At 38.5% G+C, this 21,453-nt stretch overlaps 2 protein-coding genes and 1 long non-coding RNA gene across 5 annotated transcripts in view; 1 reads left to right on the top strand and 2 right to left on the bottom strand.

The window, feature by feature from the left end:
- LOC107697641 (R3H domain-containing protein 4-like) overlaps positions 1-4,916 on the bottom strand; it is a 13,746-nt gene extending 8,830 nt beyond the window's left edge. For both annotated transcript variants that reach the window (XM_016498442.1, XM_016498441.1), the window contains exons 1-4: positions 4,752-4,916; positions 3,738-3,892; positions 3,233-3,351; positions 3,044-3,158 (exon numbers count right to left, since the gene is read on the bottom strand). In XM_016498442.1, coding sequence (XP_016353928.1) covers positions 3,044-3,158; positions 3,233-3,351; positions 3,738-3,892; positions 4,752-4,795 — 433 coding nt within the window. In that variant the 5' untranslated portion in view covers positions 4,796-4,916. The remainder of the gene's footprint in view (positions 1-3,043; positions 3,159-3,232; positions 3,352-3,737; positions 3,893-4,751) is intronic.
- Positions 4,917-5,894: 978 nt separating this feature from the next.
- The window catches only part of abca7 (ATP-binding cassette, sub-family A (ABC1), member 7), a 41,196-nt gene continuing 25,637 nt past the window's right edge, over positions 5,895-21,453 (bottom strand). The window contains exons 23-49 of one of the 2 annotated variants that reach the window (XM_016498443.1): positions 21,256-21,313; positions 20,725-20,927; positions 20,307-20,409; positions 19,808-19,831; positions 19,567-19,715; positions 19,125-19,249; positions 18,948-19,040; positions 18,664-18,856; positions 17,181-17,275; positions 17,051-17,083; positions 16,856-16,961; positions 15,062-15,136; positions 14,806-14,975; positions 13,800-13,977; positions 13,604-13,719; positions 13,256-13,400; positions 12,526-12,649; positions 12,290-12,419; positions 12,075-12,198; positions 11,931-11,993; positions 11,714-11,820; positions 11,397-11,538; positions 10,105-10,239; positions 9,888-9,991; positions 9,514-9,606; positions 8,037-8,280; positions 5,895-6,798 (exon numbers count right to left, since the gene is read on the bottom strand). In XM_016498443.1, the coding sequence (XP_016353929.1) occupies positions 6,394-6,798; positions 8,037-8,280; positions 9,514-9,606; positions 9,888-9,991; positions 10,105-10,239; positions 11,397-11,538; positions 11,714-11,820; positions 11,931-11,993; positions 12,075-12,198; positions 12,290-12,419; positions 12,526-12,649; positions 13,256-13,400; positions 13,604-13,719; positions 13,800-13,977; positions 14,806-14,975; positions 15,062-15,136; positions 16,856-16,961; positions 17,051-17,083; positions 17,181-17,275; positions 18,664-18,856; positions 18,948-19,040; positions 19,125-19,249; positions 19,567-19,715; positions 19,808-19,831; positions 20,307-20,409; positions 20,725-20,927; positions 21,256-21,313 (3,537 nt within the window). In that variant the 3' untranslated portion in view covers positions 5,895-6,393. The remainder of the gene's footprint in view (positions 6,799-8,036; positions 8,281-9,513; positions 9,607-9,887; positions 9,992-10,104; positions 10,240-11,396; positions 11,539-11,713; positions 11,821-11,930; positions 11,994-12,074; positions 12,199-12,289; positions 12,420-12,525; positions 12,650-13,255; positions 13,401-13,603; positions 13,720-13,799; positions 13,978-14,805; positions 14,976-15,061; positions 15,137-16,855; positions 16,962-17,050; positions 17,084-17,180; positions 17,276-18,663; positions 18,857-18,947; positions 19,041-19,124; positions 19,250-19,566; positions 19,716-19,807; positions 19,832-20,306; positions 20,410-20,724; positions 20,928-21,255; positions 21,314-21,453) is intronic. The other variant, XM_016498444.1, reaches the window with a different exon arrangement.
- LOC107697643 (uncharacterized) overlaps positions 19,888-21,453 on the top strand; it is a 14,951-nt gene continuing 13,385 nt past the window's right edge. The window contains exon 1 of the long non-coding RNA XR_001635227.1: positions 19,888-19,990. This is a non-coding gene — a long non-coding RNA (uncharacterized LOC107697643). The remainder of the gene's footprint in view (positions 19,991-21,453) is intronic.

Raw genomic sequence — 21,453 nt, forward strand, 5'->3', positions numbered from 1 at the left:
AAGTTCAGGGAGGCGAAGGTTAAGTCAGCGGCGTTTGAGCACTACATCCCTCGCCGTAGGCGGCGCCCTTTACCTGAAGCTGAGCCTGCCGCCGGGCCCAGCTAGCGGCAGAGTCAGAAGGCGAGCGTAGCTGCGAGAGCCCCGCCTCCGAGGAGTCGGGGCGCTGGGCAGCGACCTCGCCCAAGGCAGAGACAGGACCTCAGGGAAATTATCGAAGCCAAGAAAGGCAAGCTGAAGCCCTGAGTCCAAGGCTTTAATTTTATTTATTGTTAGCTTTTGTTAATAAGGAAGCCCTTACTGCCGCAGTTGAACGTTGTTTTCAGTTTATGTTGTCATTTGCAACTTGAAAAGTATTTTTTCTTCTACTACAATTTTGTTATGTAGTGGGGATCAGTCACTAATTTCAATTCGTAGTTTTCCCAGTAAAAAACGCGGCTTTCCCGTTGTATCGGTGTTAGGTTGTGAGATGTGTTGAGGAACGTGGGCTATTCCGCGAATCGCGTCCCACTCCTTCAGCTTTCTCTGTTATACGAATTGTTATGGGTGTGTTGAGAAGATGGGCAGTATTGCAGCTTGCATTCCCATTTCTTAATTTGTTATGCAATAAGGCAGGGCACTTCCCCTTTTGTATTGCCAAGGCTTTGATTTGATTTACTGTTAGCTTTTGTTAAATAAAGCCCCTTACTAGCCGCAGTTGAATGTTGATTTCATTTTTGCAACTTTATGTTGTCATTTGCAACTTGAAACATATTATTTCTTCTACTACAATTTTGTCATATAGTGGGGATCAGTCCCTAATTTCAATTCGTAGTTTTGCCAGTACAACGGCGGCTTTCCCGTGAGGCGTGAATCTTCTCAGACCTTAAAAGGCTCACGCACAGTTCCGCCCATGTTTTCTTCTGCTAAGTCTTCCGCTAAAACCTTCTGATTGCGGCCCGTGTGGAGAGTCTGAGCCGGTGCGGGCGTGCCCGATGGGCTCCAACACATAGCCAGTCAGTCTGCGGTTCTGTTAGATTCTGAGAAGATGAGGATGTGAGCTGGAACGCTTCTGCAACTCTTAAGTCTGCACCAGGCTTCAGCCTTGACTTTCCATTCACCAAAGATCCTAGGATCTCAGCTGATGTCTCTCTTAGCTCTTTTTTACTTTCCACTGGGAAGAAACTCCCAAACACTATAGAGTCAGAACATCTTTGGAGATCATCACTCTTCAAACCCGGAAAAAGGTGATCGCGACTCCTACACCACCGAACCTCCAAACCATCAAGACTTTCAGAATCAGAATCAGAATCAGAATGAGCTTTATTGCCAGGTATGTTTACACATACGAGGAATTTGTTTTCGTGACAGAAGCTTCCACAGTGCAACAGAATGACAGTGACAGAACAAAAAAACACAGATAATAAAAAAATAAAAAATAGAACAAGTAAATAAGGAATAAAAATATACAAATCGACAATTGTATGTACAGGTATATAACAATAGACAGTTGTATGTACAGGTATATTATGTGCAAATTGAAATGTAGACTGAGTATGTGTGTTAGATAAATAAGTGTATGAGTGAATAAATAGTGTGTGTTCCACAGTTATTGTCAAGTGTTCATGAGATGGATTGCCTGAGGGAAGAAACTGTTCCTGTGTCTGGCCGTTCTGGTGCTCAGAGCTTCCCTTTACGATTTTGATCATTACTACATGTTCTAATGCATTAATACTGTAGGAAAGTATTTCCTGTGGCCACGAAAATACCCTTTCCTAGAGTTGATATGAACTTACACTGAATGTTCGCTGGATGAACAGATTAGTTGAGGGCAATTTAATTCTGCTACAGTTACTACTGGCAGCTGATATAAATAATTGTAATTAACTGTAATTATTTATATACATTTCCCTTTTGAGCTCATTTGCTACAACATTTTCACAGATTCTGCAAGGGGTTCCCAAACTTTCGCATGCCACTGTATGTGTGTTGGTCAATGTTATATATGAAGCCTATATTAAGCCTATTCATCATATAGAGTGATTTTGTGACTATTCAATTCATATGGATTACTTTTACGATTTTGATGTGTGAAGATTTTGGTTGCATGGACTTTCAAAGGATGGACAAAAATTATGAGAGAATATTAAAAATATCTTCATTTGTGTTAAACAAAAGTCATATGGGTTTAAAATGACATGAGGGTGAGTAAATGATGACAGCATTTTCATTTTTGGGTTCAATGTCATTATGATGAAATTAGATTAAATGTAAAAGTGAACATCTTGAAGATCTAAAATGTAAACTGAACAAAAGTTGAGTGCTTGAGTGCAGTTTAGATCCATCAGTCAATAGGACTAAAGCAACAAAGAGCATGTGAAATATAAATGCCTCTGGCACCTGAGGTGCACACTGTCAGAGGTGGTCTACACTAGAGCAAATACGTCAAGCATAAACAAGGTTTAAGATGTATGTTCTTCAATAAACTGATGTGCAACTGTCTTTCCTATTAGATGCAAATTGGGATTGTGTGATTAAAGGCACAATATGTAAGATTTGTTTTATTAAAATATCCAAAAACCACTAGAACAGTGTTATATATTTTCCTGACTTGTGTACTTACATTATCCCAAATGTTTCGAAGAATGTTTAAATCCAGAGAAATAAGCAATTTTAACTAGATTTATTGAGATGCACCTGTATCTAGTATGATAAAACTGTGCTGCTTTTTTTCCCCCACATACGCACGACCGGAAGCAGTGGAAGCGGTCGACTGTGGCATAATAAAAGCTCCGCTGCTTTCGAGCCGTACGTGTGACACGCTCGTTCAGCTGCCTCGTTTTGCTCGGCTTTCAGCCTCACCCTGCTTCATTCTACTACGTTAATAAATCATTAGCTCATCCATGAACATGATTTCTGCCCGAGTCCCGGGGATGAAGACCACAACTCCCATGATTCCACACTCAGTCACTGCGTCATCAAACTACGCCTTTGTCTCTTTGTTTATTTTGAATACACGCCCTCCGGCGGCGAAAGTTACATATTGTGCCTTTAAATGCTGTCAGACCTTCTCTTTGGTCTTTATGGCTCTTGTCAGAGTGGGTCCTCTGGGCCTCCTCCTCCAGCAGAGCCAATAGTCGCTCTTGCTCCTCCCCAGAACGATTCATAAAATCACTCCAGTACTGAGAGACATGAGAGAGAGATTTCAAGTCAAAACATTCCTTAACTCAAGAGCAGTTAAAGAAACCTGCTTTACCTCCACATAGTTTCCATTGGTGCAGGCTTCAGTGAAGATGGTGGGCAAGGCTGTTTCATGCCCTTCACCATCCTCTTTAGAGCACTCGGCCCTTTCCAAAAGACTGTCCAGAAAACGAGCTTCACCGAAGCAGAGTTGTTAAAAATTACGTTTCCAAAATATTAGAAAAACATAGCTAAAACTCTTTTTTCCAAACCTTTTCTTTTTTTTCCTTTTCTAATTTTCATGCATTTGGCAGATTACTTTTACCCAATGCAACTCACACTGCATTCAAGATATACATATATATATAATATATATCAGCTGATGCATTCCCTGGGAAACAAACCCATGACGTTGGCGCTGCTAGCACATGCTCTACTGATTGAACTACAACAAGGTGTAGTCACATTTTCTCTACATTTACCAAAATTTGCTCTGTAAAATTCAAGAACAACATCTACTTATTGCAATAGAAATCTGCACATTCTGGAGTTTTGTGTGAGAACAAAAAAAAAATTCTTACTGTTTTCCTGTCGTCTCAGACTCTTCTTGCCCTTGGCTCTGGGAGTGAGGTCAGAGTTACGAATGGCCTGGTTAATAAAAAACTGCTTATTTTTGGCTGGAGAAACACGTTTTGCAGGAGAGCTGGGTAGAGATGAGCAGCATGGCTCATTCAGGCTGCAAGACAAACAGGTATCAGATGTGTCTCGTTTTCACTTTCACTTTATGAAATGTCATAGAACCTATTCTGCCCAGTTCGTTCGTTCATTTATTAAGAAATAAATACAATTCTGGATGTGGCTAACAGTAGTTGATGGGATATCGGTCTCAATAACAAAAATGATAAACATGCATATGTGCAAAACAGCAAAAGATCCTGCACGCGCTTAAATTAATTTGCCATAATGTATTCAGTGGATTTTAATGCAGTCTTTCACACTGGACAGCTGTAATGAAACTACAGTTCCTTCAGTGAAGACCCACTCGTGTAACTTATTTATAGCTCTAGCTGCAAGCCAGATGCTTTACCATGAAAATAGGTCACAGTTTATCGCTGCAAAAACATATGCAATTTTTAGTTTTGTCTTAAGAGTTTTATCTTGTATGATTTTTTTTTTTTTATCGTTTAGTGAAGAAGATGCCCGTGGTCACTAATGAATAAGACATTATGATAAACATTTAAGACTAAATAACTTGCATACACAGCTGCGAAATACGGTTTCTGTTCTAACAGTTTACTTCGATATTTTCCGTTTAATTAGTTCAATCATAACCTTACAGCTGTTTTGACCTGTCATTTAGCAGAGGTGCTTGCTACACATTTACATCAACACTCATTACACCGCGACCAGTTTTAAACAAATACATCACTTATTTCAATAATGTAAAACAGTGAACGCAAAGATGACTTGAGAGACGTATCTGATGTTTGTTTTTTTAATATTTGGCTAATGAGCCTTACCGGTTAACAAAAACAACTGATGTGTACGTGCTGAGACAAATCAGATCATTAACCACCGGCTAAAAATAGACTTACATTAAATCCTGTTCCTCATTGTTATTGCTATTTAACAAAATCATCTCACAGTCTCTCACAAAAGCACGACAGTGACAAAAACAGAAATTTAGAAGGATAAAAGGTCCAGAACAGCTGCTAATGGTTTATGCTAGGGAAAATGGGCGGAGCTTGGGCGACCCTGCAGCAATGACAACCATTTCAGCCAATAAATATCCTTCGCTTCAACTTGAAGTTATATTTATATTATATTACATGAGAGATATTATAGATTTAACATTTATATGACCATTTAATAGAGAGTGAGTATAACTGGTAACCATTTTAACCATTTTCACAACTTGTTTCCTATTCTAGTTAATTATAAATATTCTTGAAGTGTTACAAGTACAAATACTCAATATACTATTTCAATATGAGGTCATAAAAGCTGTATAATAATTATAAAAGAAAGCCATTTACATTACTGTATTTAGGTATTTTATGATATGTGAAGGCGTTGTCAAGGTATCAACATATCAAGATCTGGCTGGAGATGAATTAGTTAAGTCAATTTTACATAAAAGTGCCGTGTAAAGTCAATTTGATATAAAAAATAATATTTAATAATAGCCTAAGTGAACAATGAGTACTAAATATCTGTACAAAATTAAATGTTTTATTATTCAGATTTAGATTTTCACTTACTGCCAGATTGGTAAATGACAACAAGATACACTTTGTACATGCAACTTTAAAAATAAATCACTTTTATGATTTGTTGTTTAGTTACTGTGTTAACTGATTAAAAATGACACTAATACTTTTTTTTTTCTTTTACCCAAGGCAGTGTTTTTGTAAAACAATGTGCACACACCAAAGATCTGCACAGCACCCAGATATTTATTAATAATACATAGAATTGCATATAAATATCCCAGCATTTTAACATCCAGCATCATGCACATTAGGAAGATTACAAACTTCACATTCGAACTTCATTTCAGTCATTTCATACATAATATCTCCGGTATGTACATACAATAAATACAACATAAAAAAGAGCTACATATTAAGCCGTGAAGAGATACAGTGATAATCCAGACTACAATATTAGAATTGTTTTAAGCTAAAGTGCATCAGAGAGAGAGAGAGAGAGAGAGAGAGAGAGAGAGAGAGAGAGAGAGACAAATAAACCTAAAACCATTCAAAAATCAGGAAATAAATAAAAACACATGAAGGCAGTTTTTGTGTCTGATACCATCTCTGCACTGCACATTTGACCTCAACATACATGTAGAAATAAAGAGGTTTGTTATAATATAACAAATTCAGAAAAATCATATCCAAATTGGCTTGCACAAAGCAAATACCATATGGAAGTGCAACTGACATCATGAAAATATGCATAATTTATAAAGAGGTCTGGGAAAAAGATTTCCTGCCAAAACACATACATGATGCCATGCGTTATCGTCAAGTTTCAGAGTAAGAACTAGACATACTATCAATGAGGAATTGCAGAATTACCAGGAGAGCCAATCTGAATGATTAACTGATTGCTTTTAAAATAATTACATTCAATTTTAGAAAAAAACAAGTAAACTAGGCACCAAATATTTAGGAAAAATGACTCACTGGTGATCCGCATCACGACTGTTCAGTTCCAAATGTCTTTGTATTTTTACACTTTGCTTTCCTGCGTTTTGGAACTGACAATAAACAACATGGATGGGTCTTTTTTCCCAGGAGTCTGGTCTTCATGGGGGTTTGATCCGTTAGCTGCCTCACCAACAGGTTCCATCCGGATCTGCTGTTGCTGTTTTGAGACTGACGGACCGTTTGATTTAATCTTTTTGGTTTTTAAACCACTAAACGAAGGCGCAGGGGTCTGTGCTGAGCGAGTAGCTTTATCTGTAGAAGGCGCTGAAGTAGAGCATGGTGTGGAAGACCTGCTGGATTTCTCAAGTTTGAGGTCCGTGGGCCGCTGAGGTCTGTTGGCTTGAATTGCCACGGATCCTCCACCATTCACCGTGACCTCCCTGAGCTGATCTTCATCTGTCTGCTCTTTAGCAAAGTTAACAAACACCTGCAGGAGGAAAACACTCTTAATTCTGAGTTACAAGCCCAAGAGTAACAAGAATCTAAAGGTTTGGTCACAATGGCAAAAATTACTTGGCAAAGATTTGCCAAACAACAGTAAATGTGACCACACCTTTAAGCAGCATTGAATAGCTACCTTATTCTAAAATGTGGAAGTAAGCTTTTTTTGTGTGTGTGCGTTAAGCTTCAGATTCATTTGCCGCTATAGGTAAATAACTAGAAGAATAGAATAGAATAACTATTTGCGTTACAAACCTGTGAGTTCAAAATTATGATTAATTAAAATAATATGATAACAAATACCAGTCTGAAATATCAAGTAGCATAATGGAATGTTTTTGTACAGGTAAAATAAATGGAAGTTAATGACACGGAAAGATTTGCACATTCAAGTTACAAATGGTCGCGTCTGCTCGTTAAAAATAAGGTCGATATCCTTTGTGGAAAATGCAATCCCATAATTCACTGCAACAAAACAAAGCGACAGAAATGTCAACTATTAATATTAATATTTCATCCAACACTGGAAAGAATCAGTTAAATGTAGTTCATATTAATTTAAAATAGACTACCCAATATTTTTGTGCTGTGTTTTTTATGCTTATTAGGGTATTGTCTTGTTAGCTTAGCAACATGTTAATGCAAAATTCTATTGAAATCAATAGTGAGTCAAGTCTATTGAGAAGAGAAGAGCTATTTGTCAGACATGTTTATGCCATGATAGTGTGCTTCATAGAAGGGAGCTGCCTATATAGACAGCAAGGCTGTTTACTATAGGTTTTGGAATATAGTCTCAGCACTCAGTGCCAATCCTAGACTTCTGGGGGCCCTACGCAAAACTGTGTCGGGGGTTGGTGGGGAATAAATGAAACGCATTTGTCCATGTTTCACTCCGTCTCGAATCGCGCTCGCGGAAAGCGCTTGAGAAACAGTGTCTCTTCCGCGGCTCGGTACACTTTCAACTCGTTTTTTTTTAGTCTCGAGCAAGACTGTACGACATTCACATTACATGATTTGACTGATTTTTACGTAGAAAGGGCAACAGCGCACCGCATTAAAATAAATGATAATTCATGTTTTCATAACCGCTGGCCAAATTCAAAAACTAAACTAAAATTAAATCATCTTTGAGAGCAAGGGGGCCCCCTGGTGTTTCGGGGTTCCTACGCAGCTTGCGGATTTTGCGTGTAGGGATGTTTGGCTCTGTCGGCACTGTACTCTTACTTGATCCAGTGTAGTCTGTGACACTGAGTAGTCAGCTATCCCCAGCTCCTCATAATTATTTGACAGAACCTCAAAGACACAGGCGAGCGAACAGGTTTGTGATGGCAGCTGGTACTGGAGAACATTCTGATGTCTCTCCTTCAGTTGGATCCCAGGGAAGGAGTTATGGATGAAGGTGTCCACCGGGCATGTTTCTGCAGACGGGGTGGACAAACGAAGGATAATTGTGTAACCGTCTCCAAACCTAGTAGGAAAGACAAAAAGGAAATGAAATGAAAACATGTTCATTGCCACATATTAGGACCTGCATACATCTTATAATAGTTTTGCTGTATACACTGTATTTTCCGTTAAATGTGCATTATACAACCAGAGAACAAAGTTCCTAGAAAGTTCCTAATTCTTCATTCTATGAGGCAATGAACTCAACTCCACTTTAATTTCCATAGAGTGCAACAGCCAGGCACCATAAGTAAAAAATCCCATTCATTTTCTCCACAGGGGAACTGATTTTAACCGATAACTTATAAACTTTTAAAGACAGACTGCTGCTGAATTCCTGGTGAAAAACTACAATACCCATGATTTTATATATATAAATCAAGTAACTTATTGCTCTATAGATTTTATAAGAATATATAATTTCCCTCATTAAAGCCATGAATTAAACTCTGCGGACCCGGATACGGGTCCAAAATGACGTTAAAAATGGGCGAAAATACCAAAAAACGCCCTGAGCTTAATTAAGTATAAAGTCTTGCACCTTTTTGTCATTTTTCTAAATATGTTTCTCACTTCAAATCAAAGTTTGTAATTTTGTGATTGACCTCAAAGCTGGTTAGTTTGGTTAATGGCTTGTAACTCTTAAAGGGGTCATATGATGTTGCTAAAAAGAACATTATTTTGTGTATTCTTCCCACACAGTGACGTAGATATGTGGGGGCGTGTTAGAACGAGCCGTTTTAGGAGGGCGTGGTTGACTCTTAACTTTTATAAAGAATATCTCTTTGGATTTGAGACTTTAGTCTTTGCAACTTTACAGATCTTCTTTATGCACCAAGAGCTTGTAACACTCCAAAGAGAAAGGAAAAATTTAAATCGCATCAAATGACCCCTTTAAATAAAGTTTTTTTTGTTTGTTTGTTTGTTTTATCCTAACCAAGACTGCTGAAAAAGTATGCACTCCATCATGATGGTTGAACTGTAAGTGACATCAGACACAATTTTCTTTTCTTTTTAACATTGCTCTTATAATCTACAATTTCTCGAATCTCACTTTATCTGACTATTTAATCTGACTACAAATAAAGATTTATTTCTGATGCTGAATTATACATGCAATATAGAAAGGTCATATAACAAAAATGAGGCATTCTACAGTTTATTGTTTTATACTGTATACTGCTTCACATCCTATTTTTAAAACAGTATGTAATATACAGTATATACTGAACAGTATTAAGTAAGTTAGTGTTACCTGTTCTTCAGGTGCTGAACTGAGCCCAGACATTGGAACCTGCCATTCACCATGATGGCCATACGGGTGCACAGAGCCTCACACTCTTCCATACTGCAAACACAGCAGAACCACCAGAGCAGGAGAGTAATTCAGGAATGCATAGAGGTTAGACCTGAACATTTTTATACCCTAAATTTGTCAAACTTTTGTTAGAGAAATCTTTTTTCTTTTAAAATATATTCATATTTACTAAACGTCACTTAAAAACTAAATAAACTGTGGTTAGTCATTGTACATATCAGTCATGTGGTCTCTTTGAGTCCAAGTAGACAGATCCCGGTCTAAGGGATCCATTGTGGCTACTCATATGAAACTGTAATAGCTTCCTTTACCTGTGGGAGGTGAGAATGACAGATCGTCCCTCTTTGATCACACTAAGGATGCAGTTCCAAAGGAAGCGCTTGGCCTTCGGGTCCATCCCAGTTGTTGGCTCATCCTGAAAATCACAGATGAGAGTGGAAAAACACCATTTACAGTCAGGTAATATAACAGCTCCAAGTCAGTAAGATTTAGTAAAACTACCTCTTAAGTGTGATGGTACAAACATACCAGGAATATGACAGGTGCAGCTCCAATGAGAGAAATGGCGGTGGAGAGTTTACGCTTGTTTCCTCCGCTGTAACCACCAGCCTCTCGCTCAGCATACTGACTCAGACCAAGCTTTTGCACTCCCCACTGCGCCACCTACAGGACAGGCATAAAAAATAACTAAAAGCTAACTATAGTGCTTGAGACAAAAGTTGAGTGTGGTGACACCTCACGTCGCCTGCGTCTGGGCCAAAAAGTTGCACTTGAACACAACGCAATATCTGTGGCTTTTAGAATGGGTCTCACACCCCTACTTACCAAAGAATGTGAAGCCAACCATGAATTTTAACTATATATGCATAGATAATTACTAGAAAAAGAGGTGAGGTGTTTGTCAGCTGAAGCTGTTCAACTATTACTAGTGAAAATTGGTTTGTAGTCTTTATGAACTATTAAAGGAATAGTTCGCTCAAAAAATGACAATTTCTGGAAATTAACTCACCCTCAGGCCACCCAAGATGTGGATGAGTTTGTTTCTTCATTGGAACAGATCTGGAGAAATTTAGTATTACATGACTTCCTCACCAATGGATCCTCTGCAGTGAATGGGTGCCGTCAGAATGAGAGTCAAAAAGCTGATAAAAACCTCACAATAATCCACTAGTATTCCACATGACCAGTCCATCAATTAACATCTTGTGAAGTGAAAAGCTGCGTGTAAGAAACAAATACATCATTAAAGTGTTTTACTTTTGAACCATCAATTCTAGTTCTCTATCCATAATTACGCTTCCTCCAGTGAAAATCTCCTGTTGTCCTCTTGTATCAAAATTCACCGGCATATTTGTTTAGAACTGTTTTTGCTTGTAATCGGTGCTTACACCGATGATGGATTTGATTATTGCAAACATGCAGTTTTTCACTTCACAAGACCTTAAATGATGGACTGGAGTGGTGTGGATTGCTTGTGGATTATTGTGATGCTTTTATCAGCTGTTTGGACTCTCATTCTGACGGCACCCTTGTAATGCAAGTGATGCAATGTTACATTTATCAAAATCTGTTCTGATGATGAAACAAACTCATCTACATCTTAGATGGCTTGAGGGTGAGTACATTTTTTTTCCCCAAATTTTCATTCTTGGGCGAACTATTCCTTTAAGCCCTGAGGGTCTATTTGAAACAATCTTATAACTTAGTATGACACAAGCTTGGAAACAAGCTTTATATTTAGTATGATATGCTCAGACTGCATTTTAATAATAATAATAATTATACAAAAAAAATCATTATATTTTTGCAGCATCCTGTACCTTTGCAACATGAGCTTCTGGCACTCCTCTGAGGCGAGCATAGAACTCTAGATGCTCTCGTCCCGTCAGCAGGTCACTGATGGCATCAAACTGAGGACAGTAGCCCATCAGCTGATGAACTTTCTCCATTTCTGTAAGAACGCTGAATAAAACGAATGCTTGGTAATGTTAGGGTGTTGTAGGTAGTTGTCAGGATACAGTAAATAGCAAGTAAAAGTAGGAAACACCGATAATAATTATACTATGGTAAGAATAACCATGTAATTATTGCTATAATGTTCATGACATGTTTTCGCATGTGATGATGAGGGTCTAACCTGTGGTTGCTAAGAAATGCTTCTCCGTAAGTGATGCGAGTGTCTCCTGTAAGCATGCGGAAGGTTGAGGTTTTCCCAGCCCCGTTAACACCAAGAAGACCAAAACACTGCAATGGGAAAAGAAAACACTTGCAGCAATTTAAACTATCACAACTGAAAAACAAAGTACCAGTATAAATGTTTCCAAGAGAGCTCTGGTATATGCAACTCTAGTTACCTCTCCCTGAGGAATGCCCAAGCAAAGCCGATTCACTGCTGGCTTCCTGCCTGCCTTGTATACCTACAGACACAAAGAGTCAGTATTTTACCCTTGAGTAGATCTTTTACAGCTGTTTATGTGGTGTTTGGTGTGCGTCTGTACCTTGCTAAGGTCTTTGAGGATGAGAATGTCTCCCACAGCTCTACCGCTCTTCACGCGGTCTCTCTCTCTCGCCACATCCTCATCCTCCGTGCCCAGGGGGGGCAGCACAAAGCCAGACCATCGGCTGAAGGGAAAATCTTTATCAGGAACAGCTACACAGCCGTATGTATGTGTTGATTTATTCAATATCACGATATTCAAACATACAAACGTACCTTAAATTAACAAAGAATTTATACTGCAGGAGAACAGTGAAGATGAAGAACACAATTCCTTCCACTGCCATGGCAAACAGGTTCTTCCCTACAAAATCCCACGATAAAGGCTCCAGATTCTGTTTGGTTCCTATTGACATCCACAAAAAGGATGAATTCATATTTAAATCTCACAGTTGTTCATGCCTATTGCAGAAATATTGGTTTATCAGTGAGAGAGCTCTTTGTAAAATTACCCAGCCGCTGAAATGCGTCTGCCATGGCCTGGTTCTTGGCCATGTCAATGAGACCTCGACCCAGACAGAAGTGTGGAAAGATCAGGAAGACCTTCTTCAGGATTCTGTTAACCTCATTCAAATGCTGAGTACACATGAAACACGAAAATAAAATAAAGGACAGATAAAAAGTCTTATTGACTTGTTTACATTTTATTTTTACATTTATATTTTACTTTTTTGTAATTTATTCAAGATTTTTTATTGAATGCTGTTTTTGTTTTTATATTTTGTGAAGCAAAAAATTAGCGTTCAAAAGTTTAAGGTCAGTAATATCAAAGTTTCCACAAAAATATTAGGCAGCACAACTGTTTTCAACATTGATAACAATAGGAAATGTTTATTGAGCAGCAAATCAGCATATTAGAATGATTTCTGAAGTATCATGTGGCACTAAAGACTGGAGTAATGCTGCTGAAAATTCAGCTTTGCATCACAGGAATAAATTACATTTTAAAATATATTCAAATAGAAAACAGTTATTTTAAATTGTAATAATATTTCACAATATTAGTTTTTTTACTGTATTTTGTAAATTTTGTAAAAAGTAGCGTTGGTGAGCATAAGAGTTAATTAAACTTAATTTTAGCTTTAGACTTAATTTTTATTTTCAAAACTAAGGATATTGGTCCTGAAACATGTTGTACATGCATTAACCATGTTAAGCATCTGTGTGATCTACGTCCCTCACCTCATCGATAAAGAGCTCCAGGACAAAGGTGGCAACGCTGCCGTTGATGCCGATGAAGAGGTTGATGGAGGTGAGGACCACGTAGGCAGTGCTGGGGACGGAGAAGATGAAGGAGGCTGGGTACATGAGTGGAGTGATAGACCAACTGCAGCAGAGACAAACAAACAACACACACATTTACTGTATGCTGGTTAGAGCTGGTAAAACTCCACCAGCACTCCAGAATCCCATGCTGGGGACCACCAAAACAAAACACATGCTATTTTTGTCAGCAAGGTTAGTAAATGCACTAATGTGCTGAAGCGTCATTTAACTACGTAAATCTCCAGTGATATAATCATTTCTCACCCATACAGCAAGAGTAGGAGCACCAGTGCAGGCAGATTCTTCTCAGATACATATGATTCTTGCTGGAAGCTGATGAAGATGAAGACCACCATAGTAGCTGGTACTGTATAGTTCAGCTACAACACAACAAACATTAAATCAATTTGAATAACCATTTTAAGATATTTCACAGCCACATCAAACTTGCAGAACTGACCATGTCCCATACGTAGTTGGTGGTCCAGTACAGGATGGGCTTCACTCCACTGACAAACTGCAGGTGTTTTGATTTACTGACCCGTTCCTCAATAAGGAACAGGACAAAACTGGCAGGAACAAATGACATGGCGAAAATAACACAAATGGAAACCAGAACGTCCACTGAGGTGGTCATCCTGCAAAGACCAGAGAGAGAGAAAAGCATTGACATATTTTCATTTTTGCTACAGTTCGCTAAACAGTAGTTCATTCACAGTATTTCCATGTTTTTTTTTCTTTTTCTTTTCTGCACAGTAATTTTCCAGTTTGCTAAGTTTATCTGCATTAGCTGGCCAGCGGCTTGCTCTATTAGAGTTTTGGGACTGTTGCTGGGATCTCGATTCAGATTGCTGACTCATTCTGCATGCCTGCCTGGACTGTTCACAGTTCTTGTCTCTGGCTTGGATTTGGATCTGTCTTCGCTGTGTAGCCGCTCGCCTGGTACCTGACTCTTGCCTGGTTGATCACAAGCGGTTTCATCCCTGGGTTTCGACTACCTCTTGCTCTGCTAGTTTCTGACTCTTGCCTGGACTGAGTGTATTCTCTGCTTCATGCTGCTGAACTGTTGATAAAGAGCTCAACAATCCATGGCTGACTATTGACTTTTCTTAAAATAAAGTCTTAAGAATCTATCTGCATTTGGGACCTTTATTAACAATCCCCTGACAGAATAGTTTCTTTAATTAGTCAGATGTTAAATTGGTGCAGACAGTACATCACATGCAAGTGAGGCTACAAGAGGAGAAATTGATTCTTAAGCCAAATTTCCACTATTTCTAGCATTCACATACAATTGTCACATTTGGCCCCCTAGTGAAAGTCTGCATATGCATTCAATCAAAATTCTGCATATGCATTCCACAAAATTCCCTTGGAAATTCTGGTCTGTCGTTTGTTGGAGACAGTGAAATGATGGCTTTAGTGAATTTCTCCCTCAGACCTCTTAGCAAACAGAGATTACATACAGGGCCATCTCCGTCAGCTGCTCCTTTGTGAGGTTGAGTGGGTGATTATAGGCTGTTATTCCATATTTACGTCTTTCCATGTCAGGTGGCAGGTTGGCACGAAGGAGACCATTGTTCATGATATTCACAAATGATGCCATGGCATGCCATCCTTTATTATTAAACCAGACCTGAGAAAGGGAACACATCACAGCTTAATGAAAAGATCAGGAGAAGGTTGAGCTTGAGAGAGGTCACTCACGTGTGACTTACTCACCTTCACATTGTTTTGGCTGGTGAGTCCTGAAAGGACATCCGGAAGTCTGTGAAGGAACTGATCTAAAGAACCATTCTGCAAAAGAACAAAAACGAAGAGTCATGCTAGGTGTCTACGATAATGTTGTTCTAACAATGTGCAAGCTGACATTATCAAGTGTGTCACTTTGCAATGACCAAAAAAAACAAAACAAATGCCTTTAAAATTCAAGAAATGGTGGCAAAAATAACTTTGCCTTTGTCTTTATGTTATAGTTAAGCAATATCATACAAACAAGAGACCTGTTTTTCCCAAAAATTAGCATGATAGCAAATGTGATGTTTATTCAATTCAAATGTTTATTCAACAGTTCTATAAACAAGAAGTTACTATTAAATGACAATTTAGATGCACCAAGATACAGTTCAGACATAATATTTAATAACACATAACCAGTGTTGGGCAAGTTACTCTGAAAATGTAATCAAATTACTCATTACTGATTACTCCTTTTAAAAGTAATCACGTTACTGTTCTGATTACTTTATTTCAAAAGTAATTAGTAATTAGTTACATTACTAGTTACGCAATTTTTTTCTCCATGAAATTTATGAAATCCCAGCATACACGCTCCTGATAAATATTTATTAAAGCATCAACATTCACAGAACACTGTTATTTTTAACTAAAGCAAGCGGCTGCTGCGTGCATGGTTTGGCATGGCAGAATGCCAGCAAAGAGTGCTGCATTTATAATCTCTAAAAGACATCTCAGTTTATCGCAATCTCACAAATCTCTGTTATAACACAATAAATATATGCATAATGAATCTTTTATAATGTCTACAATTTCGTGTGTTATAATGAGAGGATTCGTGAGCAAATTTCAGCACTGCATTGCTCAACGCAGCGAACACGTGTCTAAATAGAAACTGCATACGCTTGCACCTGTTAATCGTTTATATTTTATATTAGTTCATGTTGCTTTTGTGCAATAGATGAATAACAATTTATTTGTTTTAGATATTTTATGTTTAGATATTTCTATTTCGCGGGAGTCCCGTGAATCATTTTATTCTCCCGCATCCCGCACACACACGAGTGTCTACCCGCCCGCACCAGCACTCGCCCATCTTGTCCTGTGCCACGCTCTTTTGCGTCGGGTCTCACGGGAGCAGGTCTCTAATCCACTGGCACTTGACTCCACAGTGTGTGTGCTACATCCTTTTTACAATCTCTAGATTATAAAACACTGCATTCTGTCAGCAATGTAACGCGGCAGTAACGTATAGAGACTTCGGCTTGTAACTATACTCTAATTACTATTTTGAAAATTATAACACGTTAAAGTACTCCGTTACTAAAAAAGTAATCAAATTACAGTAACGCGTTACTAAGTAATGCGTTACTGACCAACACTGCACATAACACAGTGCTGGTGCTTTGTTTCTGAATGAATCAGCATTTTGGAATGAACCGTTTGAGTGAATGATTCAAAGACCCATTCATAAACACAATGACTGAATTCCGAAATTGCATACTTCCCTAATATGTAGTAGGTGAAAAACAGTATCTGAATGTATGTATTCATAAAACAGTAGGTGAAAAAATAACCTGGACAGACACTGTATAGATAGACACTATCCCATGAGGACACAGAAGAGGAGTTGGGAATGGCAGTGAAGCAACGCAACTGACACTGGAAGGTCACATGACAACATGATGAATGTAGTATGTCCAGATTTCATTCATTCACACATTTTTATTATATAGAATATATACTTATTAAAACCAGTCAAAAACTTAGGTGGCACACCTCTGCAATGCTGTAGCGTCGTCTAATAGCCAAAACAGACTCCTCCAGGTGATGTGGCTCATCCACAGCTTGAGAGTTTTTAGCTCCCAGAGAGAAACCTCCATATCTGCAATGGGTAAGCAGAGATTTCATGAACACCAAATCAAACTGAAATTAAATGTTGAATGTTTGGATTTCTGACGGCAATCAACTCACCTAAATTCATTTACCCATTTCTTCATCTTCAAACTGTATGAGAGAGATAGAAAAGTTACACATATGTGCTGTCAAAACAGATGACTTTTGTTTATAACAGAGTATTTTCCATAATAAATGAAAAAGGAACCTTTTCTTCAGAATCTGGGGGTATGTTTTGATGAGGTAGTCAGTAATGTTGCGACCTGTCAAATTTTGCAGGGAATCACCTGTCATTTGTTTTATCTACATGAGGAAAAGGTGGTAGTGTTAGTTCAAAAATTAAAACACCAGATGAAGTACAATAACAAGTAAGCTATTCCATTTATTTTCAAGATCTCTCTTTTTTTATACATTTGTTTCTCTTGGTTTCAAAGTTGTAGTTTTTTTTTTCTACAAATGTGTTTTTCCCTAAGGAAAAGGACAATAAATGTAAACATCTCTATTAAAAGGGTCATATGACGTTGTTATTTTTTGTTATTTGGTGTAATGAAATGTGTTTATGCGGTTTAAAGGGGTCATTTGATGCGATTTCAATTTTTACAATTGTTACAAGCTCTTGGTGCATAAAGAAGATATGTAAAGTTGCAAAGACTAAAGTTTGAGTCAGCATTATTTGTCAGCATCATAGACTGTATCGGGTCAGCATGCGTGCCGAAGGGGAAACAGGGGAACTGAATTCACCTTTCTCTTTCGCAACGAAACACACAGCCTCTCCATGACACGGCGGCAGCGGCAGCAACAATACTACAGCTAGAATCAAAGTTACGCCTTCTTTCTTTGCGCATACATTTAGGCGGTGTTATGCAAATCTTCCCACACAGTGAGGTAGACATGTGGGGGCGTGTTTAAACGAGGCATTTTAGGAGGGTGTGGACCAGTCTTAACTTTTATAAAGAATATCTCTTTGGGTTTGAGACTTTAGTCTTTGCAACTTTAGGGATATTATCTATTCACGAACAGTTTGTAACACTCCAAAGAGAAAGGAAAACTTGAAATCGCATCATATGACCCCTTTAACAATGACAGATTATTTCTGGGAGTATGCTAACTGATTGAAATGTACAGTAAATACCAGCATACATCTTACAACATATTGTACATGAAGTTACACTATCGTTCAAAGGTTTGGGGCAAAATGTCTTTTTTTTTTTTTTTTAAGAATTAATACTTTTATTCAGCAATTTCATGCATTACATTTATTAAAGTGACAGTAAAGACTTTTACACTGTGCCAAAAAAAATACTTTAAATAAATGCTGTTCTCTTCCTATTCAAAGAATTCTTAAAACAAAAAAACATCACAGTTTCCACAAACATTCTAAGCAGTGCAGCTGAGCACCAATCATCATATTAAAATGATTTCTGAAGGATCCTGTGACACTGAAGACTGGTATAATAGCTTTGCCATCAGAGGAATAAAATTACTTTAACACGTTAAAGTAGAAAACTGTTATTTTATACGGTAATAATATTTCACAATATTACTGTGTTACTGTATTCTTGATAAAAAAATGCAGCCTTGGTGAGCCTAAGAGACTTTTTTTCAAAACAACAACCAAAATGTTAAAGACCCAAAACTTAAAACTTAAACATATTGTATATTATTGATGAATACATGGATGGAAAGCAGACCTGAGGAGGGGGGATTCCTCCTGCTCCCTCCGGGCAGTCCGGCAGCATCCTGCGGATATCCTCAGTACTGCACTCACAGTCAGGGGATGGCTTCTCTACAGTCAAGTTGCCTTCATGAAAGAGCTGCCACATGCTGTAGGGAATCTGGGGCCGGGCAAACTTTGTTTCAGCTTCCTCTAAACACTCAGTGTCTCTGAAAGAGCACACAATAAAGCATCACGTTACATTGATTAAACTGACTGGCCTATTTTCTCTTGTTGTTTCCCCAGTGACAGGGATCGTACCTGTTTGGCTCCATACATTTGGTCCCAAATCCAGGTGGATTCAGCAGGGCATCCAGGAGGTTCTGTATGACTGGATCCTGGGGGGCATCATTGCTTTATGGGAAAGAGAAAATAAGTGAGAAATCTGCAGGTGACAGCAGGATTTTCCTTGAAACGCTCCTTCCCTGAATGTAGTACCTGAAGAAGGTGAACTGTTCTCCATACATCCACGGCTGGAGCTCCAGGGATGGATATTTCCCAAAGGGTGGGACAATGAGACTGAAGAGCAGAGCGATAAGGACAAAAACCGCAGGAAGTACAATCTGCAAAACATGATGGCTTTATAAATCAACCATTGTTTTACCGTTTAGTCTTTTATGATTACCAAAGCTGCATTTATTTGATCAAAAATACAATAAAAAGTGTAATATTGTAAAATATTATTACAAATAAATGTTTTTTTTTATATTTTAAATTGTAATTTATTACTTACTCCAAAGTTTTGAACGGTTGCATATTTTACATTATATGCTTTTGTCAAATTGAAATGATTCTGCAATTTTTTCAATACATTTCTTTCTGTTGACTGAATTTGTACTAACCAAATGATTGTAGCAACTTGTCTATTAGTACTGTGTACCTGAGCAAAAATGCCTCTGCGACTGCGAAGGGCGTACTTCAGTCTTTTGGTGAAAAGTGCTCGAAGCTGCTGACATGTGAGGAAACAACCTGTTAGAGGAGCACTGCCACCCTGACCATCCCCACTCAGTGGTTCTGTCTCCTGGGCCTCTGTGTACAAGAGAAAGACCTTCTGGTTAATGTCATTACACCTGCGCTACTGCTGTCAACAATAACGCAGTCTGTTTTGTTTTATTTTGTACCTTTCCTAATTGTCTTTTTTCGTCCTGCCAGCGAAGCAGAGAGAAGAATAAAGCAAACAAACAAAAAAAAAAATTTTTAAATACCCGACAAAACCAAGCCCGAGACCTGCTCTATATTGTCATTTTCCACTTGACTTGCTCTTTGCAACAACACAACCTTGTTTCTGCAAAGACATTCAGCATGTTTTCTACAAACAATGTCTGATGTTTACGTTTTACGTGGCGTGAGAAAGTGAAGCAAAATCGATCTGAGCGGTCAGACTGAAATGGATTTCCAGAAATGCAATTTCAATATGATTTCAAACCACATATGAATGTAGCTTGAAACAGATTTGTAAAATCATATTTCATGTGATTTTATTTATTTTTTGCTGTTTTGCAGATTTTTTTTTCATTGCTAAATATGATTGATTCCAATCAAATATGCACAAAAATCAGATTTGGACTGACAGTCTGAAAAAGGCTATTGGCTCATCAGGTACAGATCATATTCATTCACCTGTGTCTCTGTCCTCCGATGGCGCCCCCTGGTGGCCTGGAGATGCTGCTGGCTCTTCAGGGTCTGCATCCACACCTGTCTCCTCTGCCACACGCAGAAAGATCTAAAATATGAAGGCAAAGCTAAATATTACAGTCTGACGAAGCCCCTTCTGCCTCCACATGGCAAGAAGACATATTATGTTACAACAGCAGCCATGAGAATAAGCACTCTCTACTTAGTACCGGTTTATTTTTAGCTAATGTTTGAGCCCACAAAGGTTTAAGAGGGATTTCCTCTCTCGGCGACAGAATGGGATAATGACTGGCTGTCGACAGACATGTATACCACAACCTTGAACTTCAGTGAGGGGTAAATCCTTTTACAGTAGGAATGAATCAGTGGGTGGGGACAAGCTGCTGCTTCAGAGCTGTCTCACCTCTTCTAATGTAGTGTCTGACAACCCATAACTGACTACACCAAACTCGCCCTGCCGTTTATCCAGTTCGTTCAGGAAGAGGGCGAGACTGCCGTCCTCTGAGGCAGCATGGGGCAAGTTGATGACCGCCTCTCTGCCGATGTCCTCCACCAGCTGAGCATCAGGGACATACTGCTGTGCAAGAGCCATTAGGGCGGCAGCATCTAAAACAAGAAGGTATCAGAGTCCTTACACCAGGGATGGGCAACTCAGGCACTCATGATTCACTTTCCTGCAGAGTTTAGCACCAACCCTAATCAAAAACACCTGAAGAAGCTAATAAAAAGTTTTCAGGATTACTAGAAAGCTACAGGCAAATTAGTTTGATCAAGGTTGGAGCTAAAATCTGTGGGAAAGTAGATCCCAAGGGCCAGAGTTGCCTGGATTTAAACAGCATGGCAACACTACACACTAAAACAGATGTCAGACAGCTTAGACAATTTCTTAAGACATGTGATGCAAAAAAACCTTGCAAGGCAAAGCTGTACCTACTGAATCCATTCTCTTCACTGCCCAGTCCTGTGTCATCACTTAATGAGGAATCGCTGTCCTGAAACACAGAGACCTGGTGAATATTATGCAGAAAGGCGGCGTACAACTGATGCACTACTGCCAGGTAGGGGTGTGCGATATTGACAAAAAATTATATCTCGATATTTTCTGGGATTTTATCGATAACGATAATTAGAC

The sequence above is a fragment of the Sinocyclocheilus anshuiensis genome, unplaced genomic scaffold (assembly GCF_001515605.1).
Source record: "Sinocyclocheilus anshuiensis isolate Anshui unplaced genomic scaffold, SAMN03320099.WGS_v1.1 scaffold2108, whole genome shotgun sequence".
NCBI lineage: Eukaryota > Metazoa > Chordata > Actinopteri > Cypriniformes > Cyprinidae > Sinocyclocheilus > Sinocyclocheilus anshuiensis.